The sequence below is a fragment of the Anabrus simplex genome, chromosome 2 (assembly GCF_040414725.1).
Source record: "Anabrus simplex isolate iqAnaSimp1 chromosome 2, ASM4041472v1, whole genome shotgun sequence".
In the NCBI taxonomy this organism is placed as follows: Eukaryota; Metazoa; Arthropoda; class Insecta; order Orthoptera; family Tettigoniidae; genus Anabrus; species Anabrus simplex.
Genome location: NC_090266.1, coordinates 1,176,141,811 through 1,176,163,297, shown reverse-complemented (window position 1 = coordinate 1,176,163,297; position 21,487 = coordinate 1,176,141,811). Strand labels below are relative to the sequence as shown.

The window sequence follows — 21,487 nt, the reverse complement described above, 5'->3', positions numbered from 1 at the left end:
TTTCTTTTCCATGATCAAAACTTTAAAACTAACGGTACCACAATTATACTACCAAGTTCATCACGAAAAATAAAGTATTAAAATCATGGAGTTTGCTCGTGGAATAAACTTGATCGGTTCATTCATTCGCAAAGACTTTTCACTTTGCGAAGAATTGCAAAATAACACCTAAATCATTGTGGAACGGAACGAATTTGCACTTAGCAAGAAATGAAAAGTGAAAAGAGCAACGTTGAAAAGTTGCAAAGTACATTCGTGGAACAGACCCCAGGACACTGCCCTTGAGGCGGTAGAGGTGGGAGTCCGAGTGAAAAACCAATCATGGAGGGTAAACAGATTAAGAAAGGTAGAAAGAAAGAAAGAAAGAAAGAAAGAAAGAAAGAAAGAAAGAAAGAAAGGAAGATTATTATTATTATTATTATTATTATTATTATTATTATTATTATTATTATTATTATTATTATTATTATTATTATTATTATTATTATTCAAAAATCGTATTGCAGGGTGAAAGAGGCCATTGCATGGACTAGACGCCGAATTTTATAGATAAATGTATAACTTGGAGAAATGGCCTTCGCATAATTATGCAGTCCGTAAATGCGCCAGTGTTAATCTGTGAATGTAATAATAATCTGAAAATCTCACTATGGAAATACATCAATAGTCACAGTACTGCATTTCCAATTTGAACACTCGTAATGATTGTATCCGTCATTGTAAGGAAATGACCGAGCGAGTTGGCCGTGCGGTTAAGGACGAGCAGCTGTTACCTTGTATTCGGGAGATAGTGGGTGCGAACTCCACTGTCGGCAGCCTTGAAGATGGTTCTCTGTGTTTTCCCATTTTCACATCAGGCAAATGGTAGAGCTGTATCTTAATTAAGGCCACGCCCGCTTCCTTCCCACTCCTAAGCCTTTCCTATCCCATCGTCGCCGTAAGACCTATCTGTGTCGGTGCGACGTAAAGCCACTAGCAAAAAAAAAAAATATTTTCCTTTTCTATCCCATCGTCGCCATAAGACATATTTGTGTCGGCGTGACGTAAAGCAACTTGTGAAAAAGAATGTAAAGGAATGGGTTAAATAGTTCAGACAATGAGCTGACCCCTGATGTACTCTAACGTTAATTTATTGCTGAATTCTCCGCTGATCAGAGAAAAGTCTGATGCTTGTAAAATGATATTTAAGGCAGCTTACAAAAATATATTTCTTAATGGTGCACTTTCTTTGTTATTAAAACAAAACAAACCCCGTCGTGATGGACCTTGGCCAACCAAGCGACCGCTACCCAGCCTGCAGATTACGAGGCGACATGTGGTCAAGGTGACGAATCCGCTCCGAAATTTTTTCCGGGGCCGCTATCTCACCATCAGATAACTCTTAAATTGTTCTCATGTAGGCTGAGGGGACATCACACCATCCCTCAGTTCCATGCAAAAATCTTTGACTTGGCTCGGAATCGAATTCGGACCCTGCGGGTAAGAGTCAGGCTCGCTATCCCTAGACCACAGGACCGGTCTTTCTTTGTTACTGCCGGGCTGAGTGGCTCAGATGGTTGAGGCGCTGGCCTTCTGACACCATCTTGGCAGATTCGATCCTGGCTTAGTCCGGTGGTATTCGACGGTGCTCAAATATGTCAGCGTCGTTCGGTAGATTTACTGGCAGGTAAAAGAACTCTTGCGGGACTGAATTCCCGCATCCCGGCTTCTCCGAAAACCGTAAAAGTAGTTAGCGGGACGTAAATTCAATAACATTATTATTGTTATTATTATTATTATTATTATTATTATTATTATTATTATTATTATTATTATTATTAATACTTTCCTTTAAAAAATTTAAATGCTTTAGTTTGAACTCATTATTTATTCCTTAGGGAACAGTTAGTGCTCGTCTAAAAACTGGGGCTAATATTCCTTTAATGTACTTTCCTGCCATATTTTCTCACTTTTTCAGACGTGCTTTGATCATTGTTACTACGTGATTATCCCGTGCCTAGTTATTACATTCCTCCGTGCTCCACCCTTTTTCAATATGATATACATTAGGTGCCTTATGTAGTTACTTACTCTAGAAAGGGGAACCTCTCCACTAAGGGAATTCTTCTAGCAGTATTGTAATCCAGACCATTGGCTATAAGCCACACGAGCTCCTGGGTCCAAGTCGTACCTGAAAATAGAAAGACCCCATGCACATCAGAATACTATATTCAGTACCAAATTCCGTTTAGCAATCTTGCATGAATACTGATTGAGATCATTATATTAAGCTGACTCATACACTGGCAACGCACAAAGACGCTCAAATGATATTATTTATTATTATCAAATAGACTGACACTGTGAGACATCCTGGCAGCAATCACTGCTTGCAGTAGCGTACCAACGAAATTAAATTAAAAGTTCAATTCAACAACAATAAATAATGGAAATAAAATATTGCAGTAAATTAAAATTATATCAAGAAAGAAAATTATGATAGGGAAAGAAAGATAAGCAATTGGCTTAACGTCGCACCGACACAGATATGTCTTACGGCGACGATGGGATATGAAAGGGGTAGGAGTTGGAAGGAAGCGGCCGTGGCCTGAATTAAGGTACAGCCACAGCATTTTCCTGGTGTGAAAATGAGGAAACCACAGAAAACCATCTTCCCCGCTGCCGACAGTGGGGCTCGAACCCACTATCTCCCGGATTCAAGCTCACAGCTGCGCGCCCCTAACCGCACGGCCAACTCACCCGGCGAAAGAAAGATAAAAAGGAATACGTTGAAACAAGAAAATGCATAACAATAAAAGATTACTCAAGATAACATGATTTTGCGGTAAAATAGAATTTAAAAAAGAAAATCGATGCCCTGAGTCCGAAAATGGTGTCACATTTTTCGTATCACGTCTAGTTTTGACGTAATTTTGTCTTGCATTATCTGCATTCGTAAGATGTAACAATGAGAGATGTTCTCACGCAACACACATTGGAATAATAGTATATTATGCATCAAGGGAGGAAAAACACGTGATTCTTCCTGTGTGTGAAGATGGCAGATCGAGACTTAGTGAGGGCCGAAGTTCTGAGTTCTGTTTCCTAGAAATGTTGATACGTAATATGAAGAGCGCGAGGGAAGTTGGACTGCACATAAGAGAAAGTAGAGTTGCTATCTCAGACCACTTGTTGTCCGGCTCCATGGCTAAGTGGTTAGCATGCTGGCCTTTGGTCCAGAGGGTCCTAGTTTCGATTCCCGGCCGGGTCGGAGAGGAAAATCCACAGTCTGTTTCCAGTCATCCGACCGGGTCAGGAATGAAATAAATGAAGTCCCCGTCTAGCGGCAAGAATATGAATTTTATTGTGCCGGCTGCCGAAGCCTGTCGCACTTCTCTGGGGCAATGATTAATGAATGATAGATGAAATTATATTGGAGAGTGTTGCTGGAATGAAAGATGACAGGGAAAACCGGAGTACCCGAAGAAAAACCTGTCCCGCGTCAGCTTTGCCCAGCACAAATCTCACGTGGAGTGATCGGGATTTGAACCACGGAACCCAGCTGTGAGAGGCTGGTGCACTGCCACCTGAGCCCTTGGCTCGAGGACTGGGTATTTGTGCTGTCCCCAACATCCCTGCAACTCACACACCACACATAACACTATCCTACCACAATAAAACGCAGTTACCTACACATGGCAGATGCTGCCCACCCTCATCGGATGGTCTACCTTACTAGGGCTGCACCCGGCTAGAAATAGCCACGCGAAATTGTTATAGACCACTTGTATAAACTGAAGTGTTTTAATCCCCGGCCCTTATCCTATGTATATGTCCGACTCGTTGGCTCAACGGTCAGCGTACTGGCCTTCTGTTCAGAGGGTCCCGGGTTCGCTTCCCGGCCGGGTCGGGGATTTTAACCTTAGTTGGTTAATTCCAATGGCACGGGGGCTGGGTGTATGTGTTGTCTTCATCATCATTTCATCCTCATCATGACGCGCAGGTCGCCTACGGGAGTCAAATAGACCTGCACCTGGCGAGCTGAACCCGTTCTGGGATATCCCGGCACTAAAAGCCATACGACATTTCATTTCATCCTATGTATATGTTTGGCTGTAATTCCTTTTCAAGATAAAGTCGTTCGATATAGTCCATTGTGCTTGAGACGCACCCCAGCATTTGAGCCTTTAGTGCGTCTTTTACATAATTTTATTTGTTGATGGACCACAGATTCGTAAACTGACGACAGACAGAAATTTCATAGAAAAGATGACCACACCACCTACACAATCCACAAATCTGTCCGAAACAAAAAAACGTCATCTCCATACAGGCCATGAAGGCCCCTGGCGGGGTGGCAGGTAAAGGCTTCCACCATCCGTAACCTCGGCACTTGGTGGGGTGGAGTGGTTAGCTCTAACGCCCGGCCACCTTTGCCCCCAGGAATTAACCAGGTACTCATTTTTGGTGCAGGCTGAGTGAACCTCAGGGTCATGTGCACCTCTGGAAGTGCAAATCTCGTTTCTTAAATTTTACGACTCCCTGACGGAGAATCGAACCCACGTCCGTTCGGGTGAACCGAGCAGGCAGCCCCTTGTCCGAAACATACGAGACCTTAAAGTTGGTGCGTGAAAGAATTTTTTTTTTTGCTAGGGGCTTTACGTCGCACCGACACAGATAGGTCTTATGGCGACGATGGGATGGGAAAGGCTTAGGAGTTGGAAGGAAGCGGCCGTGGCCTTAATTAAGGTACAGCCCCAGCATTTGCCTGGTGTGAAAATGGGAAACCACGGAAAACCATTTTCAGGGCTGCCGATAGTGGGATTCGAACCTACTATCTCCCGGATGCAAGCTCACAGCCGCGCGCCTCTACGCGCACGGCCAACTCGCCCGGTCGTGAAAGAATTAAATATCACGAACATGAGTAGCAAATTTGCGCTGATTTGAAGGTCGTTGCATTGCTGCTGAGACAACAAAAAGACTGCACAATATTTCCCTGTTTCCTGTGTGAATGGGATAGCAGGGTACAGAATAAACAGACAATATACCACACTACAAATCACCACAGAAACACGCGATAGTGATTACATCCCTCCATATAGGATTTGCGTCAGGAATAGCATCCGGCCGTTAAACAGGACCAAATCCACATGTATGACGCAATTCCCCCCACACAACCCCACAGTTCTGGGAAGAGCGATAGAAAAAAGAATAAGGTAATGATAACAGTTATAACAATGTATTAGCAAAACCGATAGTAGCAAATAGAATGTTTAAAATACAGCGGATAACTAACTACCAGTACTAACAGAACCGGGGCACAGAATTAGTCGCACATCACGGAAATCGAACAGCGGGTGGTCGATAATTGAGTCCCGAATACAAATACACTGGGACCAGGAAAATGCTTGTTTTCACCGAGCACAAGTAGTATTTTCTCAAACGATAGGCATGTTGTATAGTGATACTAATATTTAATTCCTAGTTGCGCGGATCAAACCGTAGCCATCATTAAAGGAGCACTATACACAACCCGGGGACCATGGCAGTTGATTGTTTTCGCCACTAAAGAGTAGCAGGTTTTCGCTATTATTTCTATTAGTACCACGAGTATAATGGTACAGTATATTATGTTAACTTATATTACGTTAACATAAATATGGAGCTAGGTAATACAATTTTGTCTACCCATCAGTTAACTAGTCATATTATTTTCTATCTTCTGCCTGAGTTCAGATTATATACATACCGATAAGTCATATATAAAAAGTACATTTCTATGTATAGTTTTATGATACTGCGTTGTATATTCTGATATGTAGTATCATGTAACCTGATATGTGGTAATGTCATAATTTTTTAAAATTTAAATGACCGGGCGAGTTGGCCGTGCGGTTAGGGGGGCGCAGATGTGAACTTGCATCCAGGAGATAGTGGGTTAGAACCCCACTGTCGGCAGCCCTGAAGATGGTTTTCCATTTTCACACCAGGCAAATGCTGGGGCTGTACCTTAATTAAGGCCTTTTCTGTCCCATCGTCGCCATACGGCCTATCTGTGTCGGTGCGACGAAAAGCAAATAGAAAAAAATATATGTAGGCTAACTTTACAGTCATCACGTTCATTATTCAAGACAATGACAATACTATTTTATGCCACATGTGTTATAATATAAATGTTATGATAGGCCTAGCTACCAACACCAGAATTTCTAACCTCTTCAATAATAGTGACTTGTAGGCCTATACCACGCATAACTAAATTTTGAAGTTTTAAGTCAGGTAGTCAGACTCTGAATATAACAAATACTGATAGGCCTATGTACATACCTAGTCTATTCTTTATTGAAATACTAATAATATCATTCTCCTTCATCTATCAGCTAATTGAGTACTTGGCTAAAACATGGCGGCTGGACTGGCCTTGGCCACACTGTACATATAGAGTCACTGTAGTTTCGGTTTACTCGGTCTGCTATCTAGTAGGCCTATAGCAAAACAGAACATCGAAATTGACGAACAGACAGCCAGATGGCGTCAAAGTAAAATGTGTGGACACGGTAGCTGAGGCATTATTATTATTATTATTATTATTATTATTATTATTATTATTATTATTATTATTCCTTTGCTGGTGAGATGTAGGGTTTACAGTGGACTATGTCTTCTGGTATGGGCTAGAATAAATTTGTTACTTTCACTGACCTGTCTGAGACTCATCCTTGGCTTTGACAATATGAAAGTGGCTTAGGTATGAGTGATGCTAGTAATACCATTCCTTATGCAGATAGTCCCTGCTATGAAAACCTACAACCTGTTTTCCAGTCATTGACCGGGTCAGGAATGTAATGAATGAAACATATATAGGCTGTTATTACAATGGGGTCGCCACTCCCAAGGTGATGTATTAATGAGTGATAAATGCTATGAAATGATAATGGAGAGTGTTGCTGGAATGAAAGATGACAGGGAAAACCGGAATACCCGGAGAAAAACCTGTCCCACCTCCGCTTTGTCCAGCACAAATCTCACATGGAGTGACCGGGATTTGAACCACGGTATCCAGCGGTGAGAGGCCGACGCGCTGCCGTCTGAGCCACGGAGGCTCTGCTCCCTGTTATGAATGGTATGAAAATATCGCTCATAGGGTCGGTTGGTGCATGTATTTCAGTGGGCTTGGCAGACTGGGAAGTAACAGCAACTTCTGGTCCAGTGAGGAAAGCAACAGGAAACTACTAATTTCCCTAATATGTCTCTTCAATGACGCCTAGGCCATCTAAGACAGCTGTTGGCGGAGCTGTGGAATATCGAACCAGCCTTCGGGCTGAATACCCAACATACAACAACAAAAGGTAAAGTAAGGAACTGAAATCCGAAATGAAATGAAATGAAATGGCGTATGGCTTTTAGTGCCGGGAGAGTCCGAGGACATGTTCGGCTCGCCAGGTGCAGGTCTTTCGATTTGACTCCCGAAGGCGACCTGCGCGTCGTGATGAGGATGAAATGATGATGAAGACAACACATACACCCAGCCCCCGTGCCAGCGAAATTAACCAATGATGGTTAAAATTCCCGACCCTACCGGGAATCGAACCCTATGTGTATTTGTTTGCTCTGCAGTAAGAAATTTGAACATTCTCTAACAGATGTCTCTACCAAAACTATAATAACGCACTCTGGTGTAAAGGAATGAACTGTCCTGAAGAAATTTAACATTCATAAGTTTTGTCTTAACTAAACTTTGATCTGTCAGTTGTAGGTTGGCAATATAAACCTTTCTTTCCGCCTGTTTTGAATGTAGCCAATCAGGAATTTCTGTAATTAATTTTCCACCAATAAGGTGTTTCTTCTTCGTCTGGTGTATTAGTTTTTGCTGTTATCCAATAAAATTTTGTGGGCGGGTTGTAAACATTCATGAAACGTCTCGAATTTTCCGCGAGGGTATATAAACTGCTGATTTTCTTGTCTCCTGGCTACTTCAGTAACATCTTTCCTAGTGTGATTATGTAGCAGGGGGCGGGAAGCGCCTCTTCCTTCGGGCAGGAGTTCTTCCATAAGGTAATGGCCTTTTAATAACTTCATTTCTTGCTAGCTCAGCAGTTTAACCCTCGGGGCAGGTTCGAAACTTTTATCATGTAACCTTCCTTTAAAATGTAAAAGACACTTGGTATAAAATTCTGTCTCTTTAACTACAAATTGGGATAGAGAGTGCTTAACCCTCTCGAGCTCCCACTCATATTGTTCTGAGGTGACTACGTTTTCATTACCGTATTTCTTCTCTTCATAATGTAAATAAGTTTTCTTATCGTGTCACCTCCTTAGTATGGGATTAGCCCTTGCATAAGCGGCCTAAGAGCCAAATATGTTTTAAAAAGGTGTATTAGGAGTGCTAGTTACGCCTCCACTCAAGTTGGTATTTTGGGGCCATGTAATTGTCCTGTTTCTTTAGTGAATAGGTCTCAGTAGGTTGGGTATTTTTACCCCTGTTCTTGTGTGCCTGGAGGGCAACTTGAAGGTGGAGTTTGGTGTGGCCTTTGAATAGGCTTGAACTTTGAGGGCTGGTTGCTCTTTCTTATATTGTATTTTCTGTGTGCCTCGAGCAGGCTTAACTGGGTAACTGGGAGCAAATGCTCCTTGGCATGATTGGGGTTTTCTGCCCCTTTGTTGAATCTTGTGTATAAGTAAAGTTGGGCTCATTGCTCAGGGGTTGTGAATCTGGGGCTCGAAGCACAAAATCCATTAATAAACTGTAATTGTACATTCTTAACTTGTTGATATACAACTGAGTTCCTGTTATACTTGTTATTTCTTGATCTCGAAAAGAAAATATAACCTTTGTTAAATTTTAAATTAACTTTAATTTCGTAAGTTGAGACCTATTCATCCCAGCACCTTCTTTCACCTCTGCTGTTCCATAGATACCTCGGAACAACTTTATACTTTAATTTCAGTACTAGAAAATTAATTAATGACTACCAACAGTGAGCAAAGGTTTTTTTCAAGCGTCGCAGTTACCTCATTAAGATTTTAGTGAGGCTAGGCCGCAGCGGATTTCTCTTTCAGGCGACAATGACGAAAAATTGCGTTATTTGTAAGTAACAGACTTTGATTCTACATTTACGTCTTCTTAATCTGCTTACCCTCCAGGGTTGGCTTTTTCCTCGGACTCAGCGAGGGATCCCACCTCTACCGCCTCAAGGGCAGTGTCCTGGAGCTTCGGACTCTGGGTCTGGGGATACAACTGGGGAGGATGATCAGTACCTCGCCCAGGCGGCCTCACCTGCTATGCTTAACAGGGGTCGTGCTGGGGGATGGGAAGATTGGAAGGGAAGAGGGAAGGAAGCGGCCGTGGCCTTAAGTTAGGTACCATCCCGGCATTTGCCTAGAGGAGAAGTGGGAAACCACGGAAAACCACTTCCAGAATGGCTAAGGTGGGAATCGAACACACCTCTACTCAGTTGACCTCCCGAGGATGACTGGACCCCGTTCCAGCCCTCGTGCCACTTTTCAAATTTCGTGGCAGAGCCGGGAATCGAACCCGGGCCTCCGGGGGCGGCAGCTAATCACACTAACCACTACACCATAGAGAAGGACACTTCTACATTTACGTACGGTATTATAATTGGAATTTTCGATAATTATTTGATCAAGGCCGATCAATAGTAGATAAGACACAACACGGATTTCCAGCCTTATCCATTAGGAATGCTTAATACATATGTCGTAAATACATTTTTTGTGGTTCCTTGGCCCATTGGTCAGCTAGAGGCTTTTCGTTCATAAGATCCTGGATTCGTTTCCCGACTGGGCCGGGAATGTTAGCTACGTCTTGTTTATTCCTCTAATTCGGGGAATGGGTATTTGTGTTCGTCCTAATGAACATCTTCATTTACACACACGATATCACACTATCAAACACAATGGATAAACGGAATAGTAAATACATCCCGAATGATCAATCAATCAGTCAATAAATAAATAAATAAATAAATAAATAAATAAATAAATAAATAAATAAATAAATAAATAAATAAATAAATAAATAAATAAATAAATAAATAAATAAATAATCAATCAATCACCGGCCATATCTGTTGATATAGACTGCACCTGTCTCCCACTCGGTTGGGAAATTTCACTTGGTACATTTGTTCTGTGAATCATCCTTCTTGATCATTGTCATCATCATCATCATCATCATCTGTTTACTCTCCAGGTTCGGCTTTTCCCTCGGACTCAGCGAGGGATCCCACCTCGACCGCCTCAAGGGCAGTGTCCTGGAGCTTCAGACTCTTGGTCGGGGGATACAACTGGGAGTATGACCAGTACCTCGTCCAGGCGGCCGCACCTGCTATGGTGAACAGGGGCCTTGTAGGGGGATGGGAATATTGGAAGGGATAGGCAAGGATGAGGGAAGGAAGCGGCCGTGGCCTGAATTTAGGTACCATCCCGGCATTTGCCTGGAGGAGAGTTGGGAAACCACGGAAAACCACTTCGAGGATGACTGAGGTGGGAATCGAACCCACCTCTACTCAGTTGGCCTCCCGAGGTTGAGTGGACCCCGTTCCAGCCCTCGTACCACTTTTCAAATTTCGTGGCAGAGCCTGGAATCGAACCCGGACCTCCGGGGGTGGCGGCTAATCACGCTAACCACTACACCACAGAGGCGGACCTTGATCATTGTACTGAATGAAATTGTGCCCTTCAACCCCTTCAATTATAGTTTCTTGGCATAGCCAAAACCATCCCGCCTCTCCGGCTAAAATAAAATGACTATGATGCTAGTAAACCTCGTTAGCTAATTGTTCGGTACTCTCTTTAATTCAGACCAATGCTGTGCCCTGAAGTTGACACTGGGCTGGAAATACCCGCATAAAAGACAACACGTTCAACAGTTTCTGCTTTGTACTCAGCTGAAAGGCGATTCAGCAAACGGTAAAACTAACACCTGACGGTCCTTGGCCTGCCAAACTTAAGCTGCTCAGCCGAATGCCCTGCATGGTCAGCACGACGAATCATCTCGGCGGTTTTTCTTAGTTTCTAGACCGGGGTAGCCATTTCACTGTCAAATAGCTTCTCAATTATAGTGGTATAGGCTAAGTTGACGTCGAACCAACCCTCTGGTCCCGGTAAATATGCCTGATATGTCCAAGAATCGAACCTGGGGATTTCGGGTGAAAAGCAGGCACGCTATCCCTAGACCGCGAGGTCGGCCAACAAACTGTTAGCCAAGCTAAATTCTAACATAGCAATACTTGGACGACAGCAATCGACACATCATTACTTATTCCGTAGGTAGCAGAAATAGGTGTACATCAATATTAAACTTTATTATTATTATTATTATTATTATTATTATTATTATTATTATTATTATTATTATTATTATTATTATTATTATTATTACGGAGATATCCGTGGTAGTTAGAGGTGAAAGAATGTGCGGGCTGGAATAGGTCTCAACTACAAAATTAAAGTTAATTTAAAACTTTAACAAAGGTTATATTTTCTTTTCAAAATCAACAATTAACAGAGTATAACAGGTACCAAGTAGCAGATCAACAAATTAACAAATTACAGTTCGTTACAAGATTTGGGCTTCGAGCCCCAAGTTTAATTCCTGAGCTCTCAGCTCACAACCACAATTGCTAAAGGGCAGAAAACCCCTAAGTACGAGGAGCACTTGCTCCTAATTACAATGTTAAGAAAAAGAGCAGACCCGCTCTCAATTTTACAAGCCTATCAAAGGCTACAACAAACTTCATTTCTATCTGCCCTTAAGGCACACAAGGAAACAGGGGTAATTAACACCCAACCTACGGGGCCTTCGCATGAAGAAAACAAAACATCAGGTTAAGTTACTGGCCCAAAGTACAGAAGAGATTGGAGGCGTGAACTTGCACTCCTAAATACACTTTTAAAACCCAAGTGGCTCTAGGCCGAAACACAGGGGCTAATCCCAAGCTAAAGAGGTGACCCTTATGAGAAACTTTAATATTTTAAGGAAGAGAAGAAACGGTTATGAAAACGTAGTTACCTCGATTTCCAAATGAAGGGGAATTCGAGAGGGTAAAGCACTCTCTATCCCCGCTTTACAGTAATTTATAGATTTATAATTTATAGATTTACATAGACAGAAAAGAATTTACATTTTAAAAAGGTAGGTTACATACTAAAGGTTTCGAACCCTCCCCGAGAGTTAAACTGCTAAGCTAGCAAGAAATGAAGATGTTAACAGGCCATTACCTTGTAGAAGAACTGCTGCTTGAAGAAAGAGGCGCTTCCGCCCCCTGCTACATTTCCACACACACTAAGTTAGATGTTACTGAAGTGGCACCGAGACAAGAAAATCAGCAGTTTATATACCCTCGTGGAACATTCGAGACCTTTCAGAAATGAGTAGACACACCCTTTCGCTTTTATTGGATAACAGCAAAAACTAATACACAAGACGAGGAAGAAACACCTTATTGGTGGAAAATTAATTACATAAATTCCTGATTGGTTACATTCAAAACGGGCGGAAAGAAAGGATTTATATTGCCAACCCACAAACCACAGAACAAAATTTAGTAAAAATAAAACTTAGGAATACAATATTTCTTCAAGAAAGTTCATTCCATTGCACCAGAGTGTGTTACCATAGTTTTGAGTAGAGACATCTGTTAGAGATTGTCCACACCTCTTAATCGTTGAAAAACAAAAGGCAAATAAAAACACTCAGTGACATCTTCTGAATAACCGTGGAATTAGTGCAGTAGTTAAAGTTCCAAGTTTCTCCAGTAGAGAAGTTTCAATTGGCGCAATATTTGAATTAGCGGCGTGGAGGTGTACCGCCCGGTACAATTATTATTATTATTATTATTATTATTATTATTATTATTATTATTATTATTATTAGTAGTAGTAGTAGTAGTAGTAGTAGTAGTAGTAGTAGTAGTAGTATTGCATATCAGAGTTCAGGCCTGTCAAATTTCTGCTCCTTGGGACACATAAAAGCAAGAGCAAGGCCATGAACGTCCTTGATGAGATAAAAGGTAAAGGCTATTACTATTCGTAACATGGGCACTTGGCGTGATAGAGTGGTTAGGCCTACGCCTGGTTGCTATCGGAAAATTAACTTGGTAACTTACTTATTTTTGGTGCAGGCTGAGCGAATCTCATGGCCATGGGCACCTCCAGAAGTGGGAAACACGTTTCTTGAATTTTTCGACTTCCTGATGGGGAGTCGATGATGATGATTGTTGTTTTACGGGGCCTAACATCTAGGTCATCGGCCCCTGATGGTACGGAATGAAATGACAAATTAAAAGTTTTAAATCATCCACTGACCAAAATAAAAAATGGCATGAAGAATGAATGGATGGATATGAATTTAAAACAATCAGTGGATCCTACCCAAAAACTACCATAAAAATAGTATCACTGATCAAGAGACTACTTCTAAAGCACAATCCTGAATCGAAGATGCTTGTTGTCTAAAGGGGTCCAAAATACAGGTCAACGGCCCCGCATAATGGTACTTATCGCTACTAAAGGAGAACCATGGTATTTGTCTTGTTGGGGTACTAATCAAAAGTAGCGAAGACTCAATGTGTTCCACACATGATGGTACTACTCACAAGTATTGGACGTCGTACAGGTAAGGTAGACCTATGGTGTTTCTCACATAATGGCGCCACTCATAGCCAACGCAAACCGATGGTGTTCCTCGCCTAGGTGTACTGTACTAATCACGGGCGCCGGTATTCCCGCGGTGTTCCACACATGATGGTACTACTCACAAGTATTGTACGTCGTACAGGCAACGCAGACCCACGGTGCCGCTCATATAGTGGTACTAATCACAGGCAACGCCCAGACCCGTGGTGTTGCTCACAAGGGTGCGACTCACGGGTACTGGAAACCCACAGTGACCCACTCTCTGCTGCTACTAATCACAAACCTATTTCGTACCTAATATAGTGGTACTACTCGCGAGTACAGGCAACCCATGGTGTTCCCCGCGTGATCGTACCAATCAAAAGTAGTTTCATGGTTCTAATATAATCATGCCTTGGTCGCCCCTTTTAGTCGCCTCTCACGACAGGCAGGGGATACCGTGGGTGTATTCTTTCTCTGCATCCCCCAACCACAGGGGGTAGACAGAGAAAAAGGAAGAAATAAGGAGGGATCTGTCACTTCGAGAAATGAAGTAACGGACGAAGAAAGGGCCACGAAGGGCGTGAAAATGAAAGACTCCCTAGGCCTTGAATGCCTTAATACCATCGGGGTCGGAAAAGAACAAGAGTTGACCAAGGGAAGTCGGACTGGATGGATCAAAGTGAGGAGCCTGGCACAAGTAAGTGGAAGCAATGCCAGATCTCAGCTAAGGGCCCCGTGGTCACCAACCCACGCTCTCAAGTTGAGAGCCCCTTGGGCCTCTTTTAGTCGCCTCTTACGACAGGCAGGGGATACCGTGGGTGTATTCTTCATCTGCGTCCCCCACCCACAGGGGGTGATGAGGAGTCGATCGCGGAACCTTCCGGGCGAACCGAGCTCGCCTTTACCTACTCGTTTGGACATATGCATTTATTTTTAACTGTATACTAGAATCAGGTTGATGAGTATTAAGCCCACGTGACTGCTGGCATTTCATTCTAACGAACGGATACTACTAAAATAAATACTCTTTCCATAATTTCAGATGTCTAAACAAAGGAGAGTTTCGGCTTAATTCTCTCGAATTGTGCAGAAGGATTCTGTCACGTCAGAGTTGGTGGAAAATAATACCTTCCTTTCCCGCTTATAATAATGGCCAGAGGAATATTTGGATATTTCGACCTTAACCCTGTAATGGCAACGCGGGGTGCTGCTAGACCCCCACGGTCAGTTCTCGAACTACTGCGTTTATGTTTAGTTGGCTGAACTGCTAATGCTTTGTCTACCTTCATTCAAATGTTCGCTTTACACGATACTGCATGTGTCTCGAGTGTTCTCCGTCTTGGAAGAAGTAAGCAGCTAGTTAATGTGACTGGGGTGCTCGTGGACCCACACGTTACCGTTTGTGAAACATTTTTGTGTACATAATGTTGCATTTCTGTGCATTTGTTTGTGGGTAAGTAATATTCCCATTACTAAATAATGAGGTTGTATGCGCATTGTTATGTGTCACTGTTGATATTAGACCTATTGTATTCTTACTTTGTGTAGCTTTGTCATTCCTTAGAAGAAAAGTGCCAAAGGAATTTGTTGCGCAGAAAAGAACACTTAATTCCTCACTATCTGTTTTCCGGCAAAATATGACACTTGTGTCTTATGCCCCAAAGAAAAATAAGGCTGTGCTAATGTTGTCAACAATGCACTTGGAGGATGATAGCATACATTTGTCTACAGGTGGCCACAACAAACCGAATATAACTACCTTTTACAACCTCACCAAGTATGGTATGGATGTCGTTGACGAGTGAAGCACCTCGTCTAGAAAATGTAAACGCTAACCATTGGTGATTTTCTTCAGAGTTCTGGATATTGCGGGAATAAATAGCAATGTAATTTACAGCTGTAACATGCCAGATAAGAAGATGAAGAGTAGTAAATTTCTGGCAGAAATTGGTATTAAACTTGTTGAAGATCAACTTAGAAAAAGGGCACTGAAACCCGAAATACTTAGGCATATCCGCCAGAAAGCAGCCAAGCGAGTGAAGATTGAACTAAGTGATGGTTCACAAGCAGAGCCAGGTCCCAGTGGCAAGTCAAGATGCACTATTTGTCCCAGGAGTAAGGACATAAAGACTAAGTCATTCTGCAATAAGTGTTGACGATATATGTGTATAAAGCACATGAAAAATGTTTGTGAAACTTGCACTGATGTTGGTGAACACACGACTAGTGAATCTGATTGAGACTTACAATACGATTGCAAACTGAATTAGCGTTGCATCAGTGATTTGTATCTGTTTGTTGATGTGCCAATAACATACCTTACACTATACTGTAGTTTTATTCTCTTTTAAAACCTATCTTACTGTTTATTTATGAAAATATAACTTTGCGTTATTTCCAGCAACACAGACGACGGGAAACTGCTGGGGGTCCGAGGACACCCCACGTTACTATTAACGTTACAAAAATCCACGTTTCCACTCCCGGGTTAAATACAAAGTAAATAGAAAATATTGGCTTATCCAAGGCTTTTAAGGGGGTAGATCAAGGGATATTACCAAATACAATAGAGACAATACGCGACACTTCCGGATTTAGCCTTGTTAAAATAGGAGACAATTCGCAAGTGGCGCTCCTAGTGGCGTGACCTGGAAATCCGCGCTAAATTCAAGTATCAATGGAAATATATATACGGAAATGGATAAATAAATTACGTCTAGAAAGAAAGTGATATTAAGATATTAACTTCAAAACTGGTAAAGCAATTCTGGATAAACGAATGAAGAATTATTTAACAGGTTATTATTTTTTTCTATTGGCTTTACGTCGCACCGACACAGTTATTATTTAAAGACTGAAATTAGACATATAATCAAGATGTGAAATGGACTGCTGTGAAAGGGCTTGATCTTTCATTTATGCATTACTTTTTTAGCTTTAGCAGTCCTGCCTGAACTTTTATGGCTAGATTTGTTTTTTCTCATTTAAAAACATTGTATCATCACATTAAGACATTCCTCAATAAAAATATCGGCACATTCCTTACACACATGATTCAATGAATTAACAATTAAAAGCTGGACAATTTTCCTCTTAACATGAAGCCTACTAACAGAAAGAAAATCTATACATTTAGCCTCAAAAACATTCAAAATTTCCCTATAAGCAATACTTGCAATTACATTAGGATAAAGCAAATTTGCATCATCATTTTGTTTCAACAAAATATGTATATTTCTTAAGTCACCCACATTTTCTTCAGTGCTTGACAACGCATTACGGCATTCCAAATGGGTTAACTTGGAACACAAGCAGCCACACACATATGCACATGCATTTTCCTGAATTAAATCAAAACCCACAATTCGCACCCACACCACACGCGTATTGAAGGTTAACTGCTGCACTATAGAATAAAATAAGTTTATTATATTTTAAACCAGTTAAAATATGGGTCGCGCAGGTTAGATGTTTAGGAAGTACTATAAAAATCTCGTATCACTTGAAGAATATATATGCAAACACAATATTTACTTACTGTTCTTGTCACGAGGGAAACGGAAGAAAGACCGCGAATCCTTCTGCACTTCATAGTTATTGCAGCCAAACACAGCACATGTCTTTCCACTCATGTTGAGAAGAGATATAAAGGAATAACACACGCTACTATTTACTTACGTCAATTTACTGCAAACGCATACAGATCGTCAAAAACTTCACAAACAAATACACGTGCTCTTATGACATAATCATTAACTCCAGGTCACTCCGCTAGACAGAGCTCTAATCTCTGTCCCTCGATATCTCGCAGTGTCGCGTATTGTCTCTACTGTATTTGATATTACTGACGAAAATGAGGGCTATTGGACCAGTAGCGGCGACTAGGAATTAAAAGTGGTGGGGGGGGGGCAAAAATGTACAGACTAAAGAAGGTACCCGTGTTTGTGGGATATAGCGGCAGGAGGATTGGGGCGTATATAAATCAAAACTGAAAAAAAAGCTACAAAATGGTAAGTCTTTTAATGTTCTCTGAGCGAATTTCGACACAGAGAGGTAACAGTTTACCAACTCAAGTGCGGTAATATTAGTTCTTTTTGAGATTTTTATTGCCATACAATGAAACTTTCACCAAAGGAACAATATTACACAAGTATTACATTTAAATAGAAGCACGGCGTGATTATACGGTACTATTAAGAGTCATTTAGTATTTGCCTACACACTATGAAACTAACAGACACTAAAGCACCGGGCGAGTTGGCCGTGCGCGTAGAGGCGCGCGGCTGTGAGCTTGCATCCGGGAGATAGTAGGTTCGAATCCCACTATCGGCAGCCCTGAAAATGGTTTTCCGTGGTTTCCCATTTTCACACCAGGCAAATGCTGGGGCTGTACCTTAATTAAGGCCACGGCCGCTTCCTTCCAACTCCTAGTCATTTCCTATCCCATCGTCGCCATAAGACCTATCTGTGTCGGAACGACGTAAAGCCCCTAGCAAAAAGAGACACTAAAGCGACTGCCAGACTGAGGAATGCGCGTGGCAAGGTGGTGAATCATACCTCAGTGTCCATGACCTTGGCCAAAATATAATAAAATAAATAAAATCTCCCTGTTACCTTTCCTCACAGCACATGCAAAGTCTCCACTACCCACTGGCACTATACAAATCGGTTAGCCGCGACGAACGATATTTTGTGCGTATTTCCGCCAATAATTTTGTTAATAATTGAAGAACATAAAGGAAAGAGCTGATAAGACAACGGGGCTTGTACAGATTGTTTCTATTAATAATCACTAGTTTCAGTCGGCTGAGATGTAATAAATTGCAATGTTTTCTCCACAAAGAGCCCCCACCCCTAATCGCCGCTACTGCATTGGACTAGAGAGAATCGTGGTTGAATGGGTGGCTACGTTTCTAGAATACGAGGGAGGTCCTACGAGCAGTATTATTGGACTTATACGGTATATAGGGCCTGGATTCATATGCACTAAAAACTCCAAAAATATGCTGAAAATATGCACTAAAAATAAAACAAAATACACTTACAAACGCATTATTTAATTTTAACTGAGTGTTAAATTGATAAACAGTTTAATTACTTGCAAAATTATGTTTGCCAGTAGGTTCTCAACTGTTTTTCAATGTTTTCAGGGGTCAGTGACTTTTTGTTGTCGGACAGAATTAATTTGTACGTTGAAAATGATCGTTCTACGTCGACGGACGTAACTGGGCAACACTTGTACATCCGTCTACCTGCTTGTGCTGCGACACTGAAAGCACTTTCCTTGATCGGGAAAGGCTTCTCGTGTTGCCAGTGGATGTACAACATTAGATTTTTCATTTCGTTCAGATATCTTGGATAATCGATCACAACATAAGAGAAAAATATATATGTATATGCACTTACGTTAAAATATGCACTAACATTTTAAATATGCATTTGCATATGCGCAAATGCATTTTTTAAAAATCCGGCCCGGATTCATATGCACTAAAAACTCCAAAAATATGCATGCACATATGCACTAAAAATGGTGAAAATATGCAAGAATATATGCACTAAAATAAAAAATACACTTAACAAATGTATTATTTAATTTTAACTCAGTGTTAAATTGATAAACAAGTTTTATTCCTTGTAAAATGATGCATGGCAGTAGGTTATTAACAGTTTTTCGATGTTCTCAGGGGTCAATGACTTTCTGTTGTCGGACAGAATTAATTTACACGCTGAAAATGATCGTTCTACGTCGACGGACGTAACTAGGCAATACTTCTACACTGGCACTGAGTGCATGGAACATTCTTCTGGCAAAGACTGCCTGATTCTACTTTTGTAGTTGCTTATGGATTGAAATATCAGAAAGAAGGACATAGCTGTTGTAAAAAGGGGCATTATCCGTCTGCGAAACTGAAAGCACTGTCCTTGATCAGGGAAGGTTTCTCGTTTTGCCAAGCGATGTAAAACATATATAGAGTTCATTATATTTTTCATTTCGTTCAGATATCTTACATAATCGATCACACATAAGAGAAAAATATATCTATATGCACTAACGTTCAAAATATGCATTTGCATATGTGCATATTCTTTAAAAATCCGGGCCTTAAGTATCGCCCAAATCTTTGCCGAAAGAACATTCGAAACTTAAAACGAACTGCCTTCTTCTTAACCTGTTTACCCTACAGGGTTGGTTTTCCCTTGGACTCCGCAAGAGATCCCATCTTTACCGCCTCAAGGAGAGTGTCCTGGAGCTGCAGACATCGGGTCGGGGATACAACTGGGGAGGAGGACTAGTACCTCGCCCAGGCTGCCTCACCTGCTATGCTGAACAGGGTCCGTGTGGGGGAATAGGAAGATTGGAAGGAAGCGGCCGTAGCCTTAAGTTAGGTACCATCCCGGCATTTGCCTGTAGGAGAAGTGGGAAACCACGGAAAACCACTTCGAGGATGGCTGAGGAGGGATTCGAACCCTCCTCTACATATTTGACTTCTCGAGGCTGAGTGGACCCCGTTCCAGCCCTCGTACCACTTTTCAAATTTCGTGGCAGAGTCGGGAATCGAACGTGGGCCTCCGGGGCTGGCAGCTAATCACGCCAACCACTACACCACAGAGGCGGACACGAAGTGCCTTAATTTGGTATTTGTTTCGAACAGTTGCCTGTAACAGCCCGCCTGGTGGTTATGGCCATTAAGGCGTCAAGTCTGACACCGTGGATAGCCAGTTTGAATCCCGTTGGTGGAGGGTAGGGGATGTGGTGGTGTACAATTTCCAATCTCTAGTTTGCATGCCAAAAGCCTGGATTCACTTCCAGACTTGCAGGCTGTCCGATGGGCGTCAAATAGAGAGACTTGCACCGCGAGAGCCGAACATCTCCCTCCATAGACACACCCGCCACTAAAAGTTATTAGCTAAATTAAAGTATGTCTGTCTGTCTGGTCATCAGTCCATAGGCTGGTTGGATCATCAAATAGCACCACCAAAGTCTATGTGGTTACAGGGAAACCACAGAAAGAAATGGCGGCGCCAAAATGAGGCGTACTAGGAAAAATGAGGAGTGAGGTAGTTTGCAATCGCTTTCCTCACTGCGCCAGAAAGTGCTATTGCAGCACAAATGACTACCCATACCCCAGCAGCTTCCATATTGTCACAGCCATAGATGAGACTGGGACTTCGTTGGAAGCTACACTTTGCTCTGGCCTGTGTCAAGATACAGTTACAAAAGTCCTGCATCTATCAAGAAATGGCAAAAGGCGGCATTAAAAGTATAAATATATAAATAAATAATAAATAGTCTGTAGGCATACATACCTGATCTAGGGAAGGTTACCACCCATACGTCATCTGAACGAACTTTCAAATTGTAGTAGTTACTCCACTCAGTTGCGAACTTGCTTGGAAAGAACCACTTCTGAGGGCCTACTTGAACAAATCCTGTTTTTTCGCCAGTAAAATCTCGTAATAATTGTTGGTTAAGCTCTTCATCCACCTTCTTGATGTCCTGCGGTAGCTCTGAAGACATAGCTGTTTCAACTACAGAGACAATGAAAGCTTCAACAGCCACAACGGTACGTGTTCTTCATTAGATGAAAGCGAATACGAGACTGAGACGAGTCAAAGTGAGTTCTTGTTTTTCACATCGAAGTAAAGAAGAGAAAGTCGAGAAAAAAGTGCAGTGTAATGGAATGTTTTTACTACTTTCTACCTTCCGTCGAAAGCACTCTCACTCTGATCCTGTGTTAACCTTGACTACCGTGAAATTTGATGTCTTGAGTAAAGAATATTAATTTTCGTCTGTCGTGACGTAATTCAAAATTACGAGCTTCTGAAATTAATATCGGTGTCTTATAAAATATACTCCTGTTAC

General features: G+C 41.8%; 1 protein-coding gene across 1 annotated transcript in view; it reads right to left on the bottom strand.

Moving 5' to 3' along the window:
• St4 (Sulfotransferase 4) overlaps window positions 1–21,142 on the bottom strand; it is a 70,232-nt gene extending 49,090 nt beyond the window's left edge. The window contains exons 1-2 of the mRNA XM_067140161.2: window positions 20,932–21,142; window positions 2,071–2,170 (exon numbers count right to left, since the gene is read on the bottom strand). Coding sequence (XP_066996262.2) covers window positions 2,071–2,170; window positions 20,932–21,142 — 311 coding nt within the window. The remainder of the gene's footprint in view (window positions 1–2,070; window positions 2,171–20,931) is intronic.
• Window positions 21,143–21,487: the final 345 nt, after the last annotated feature.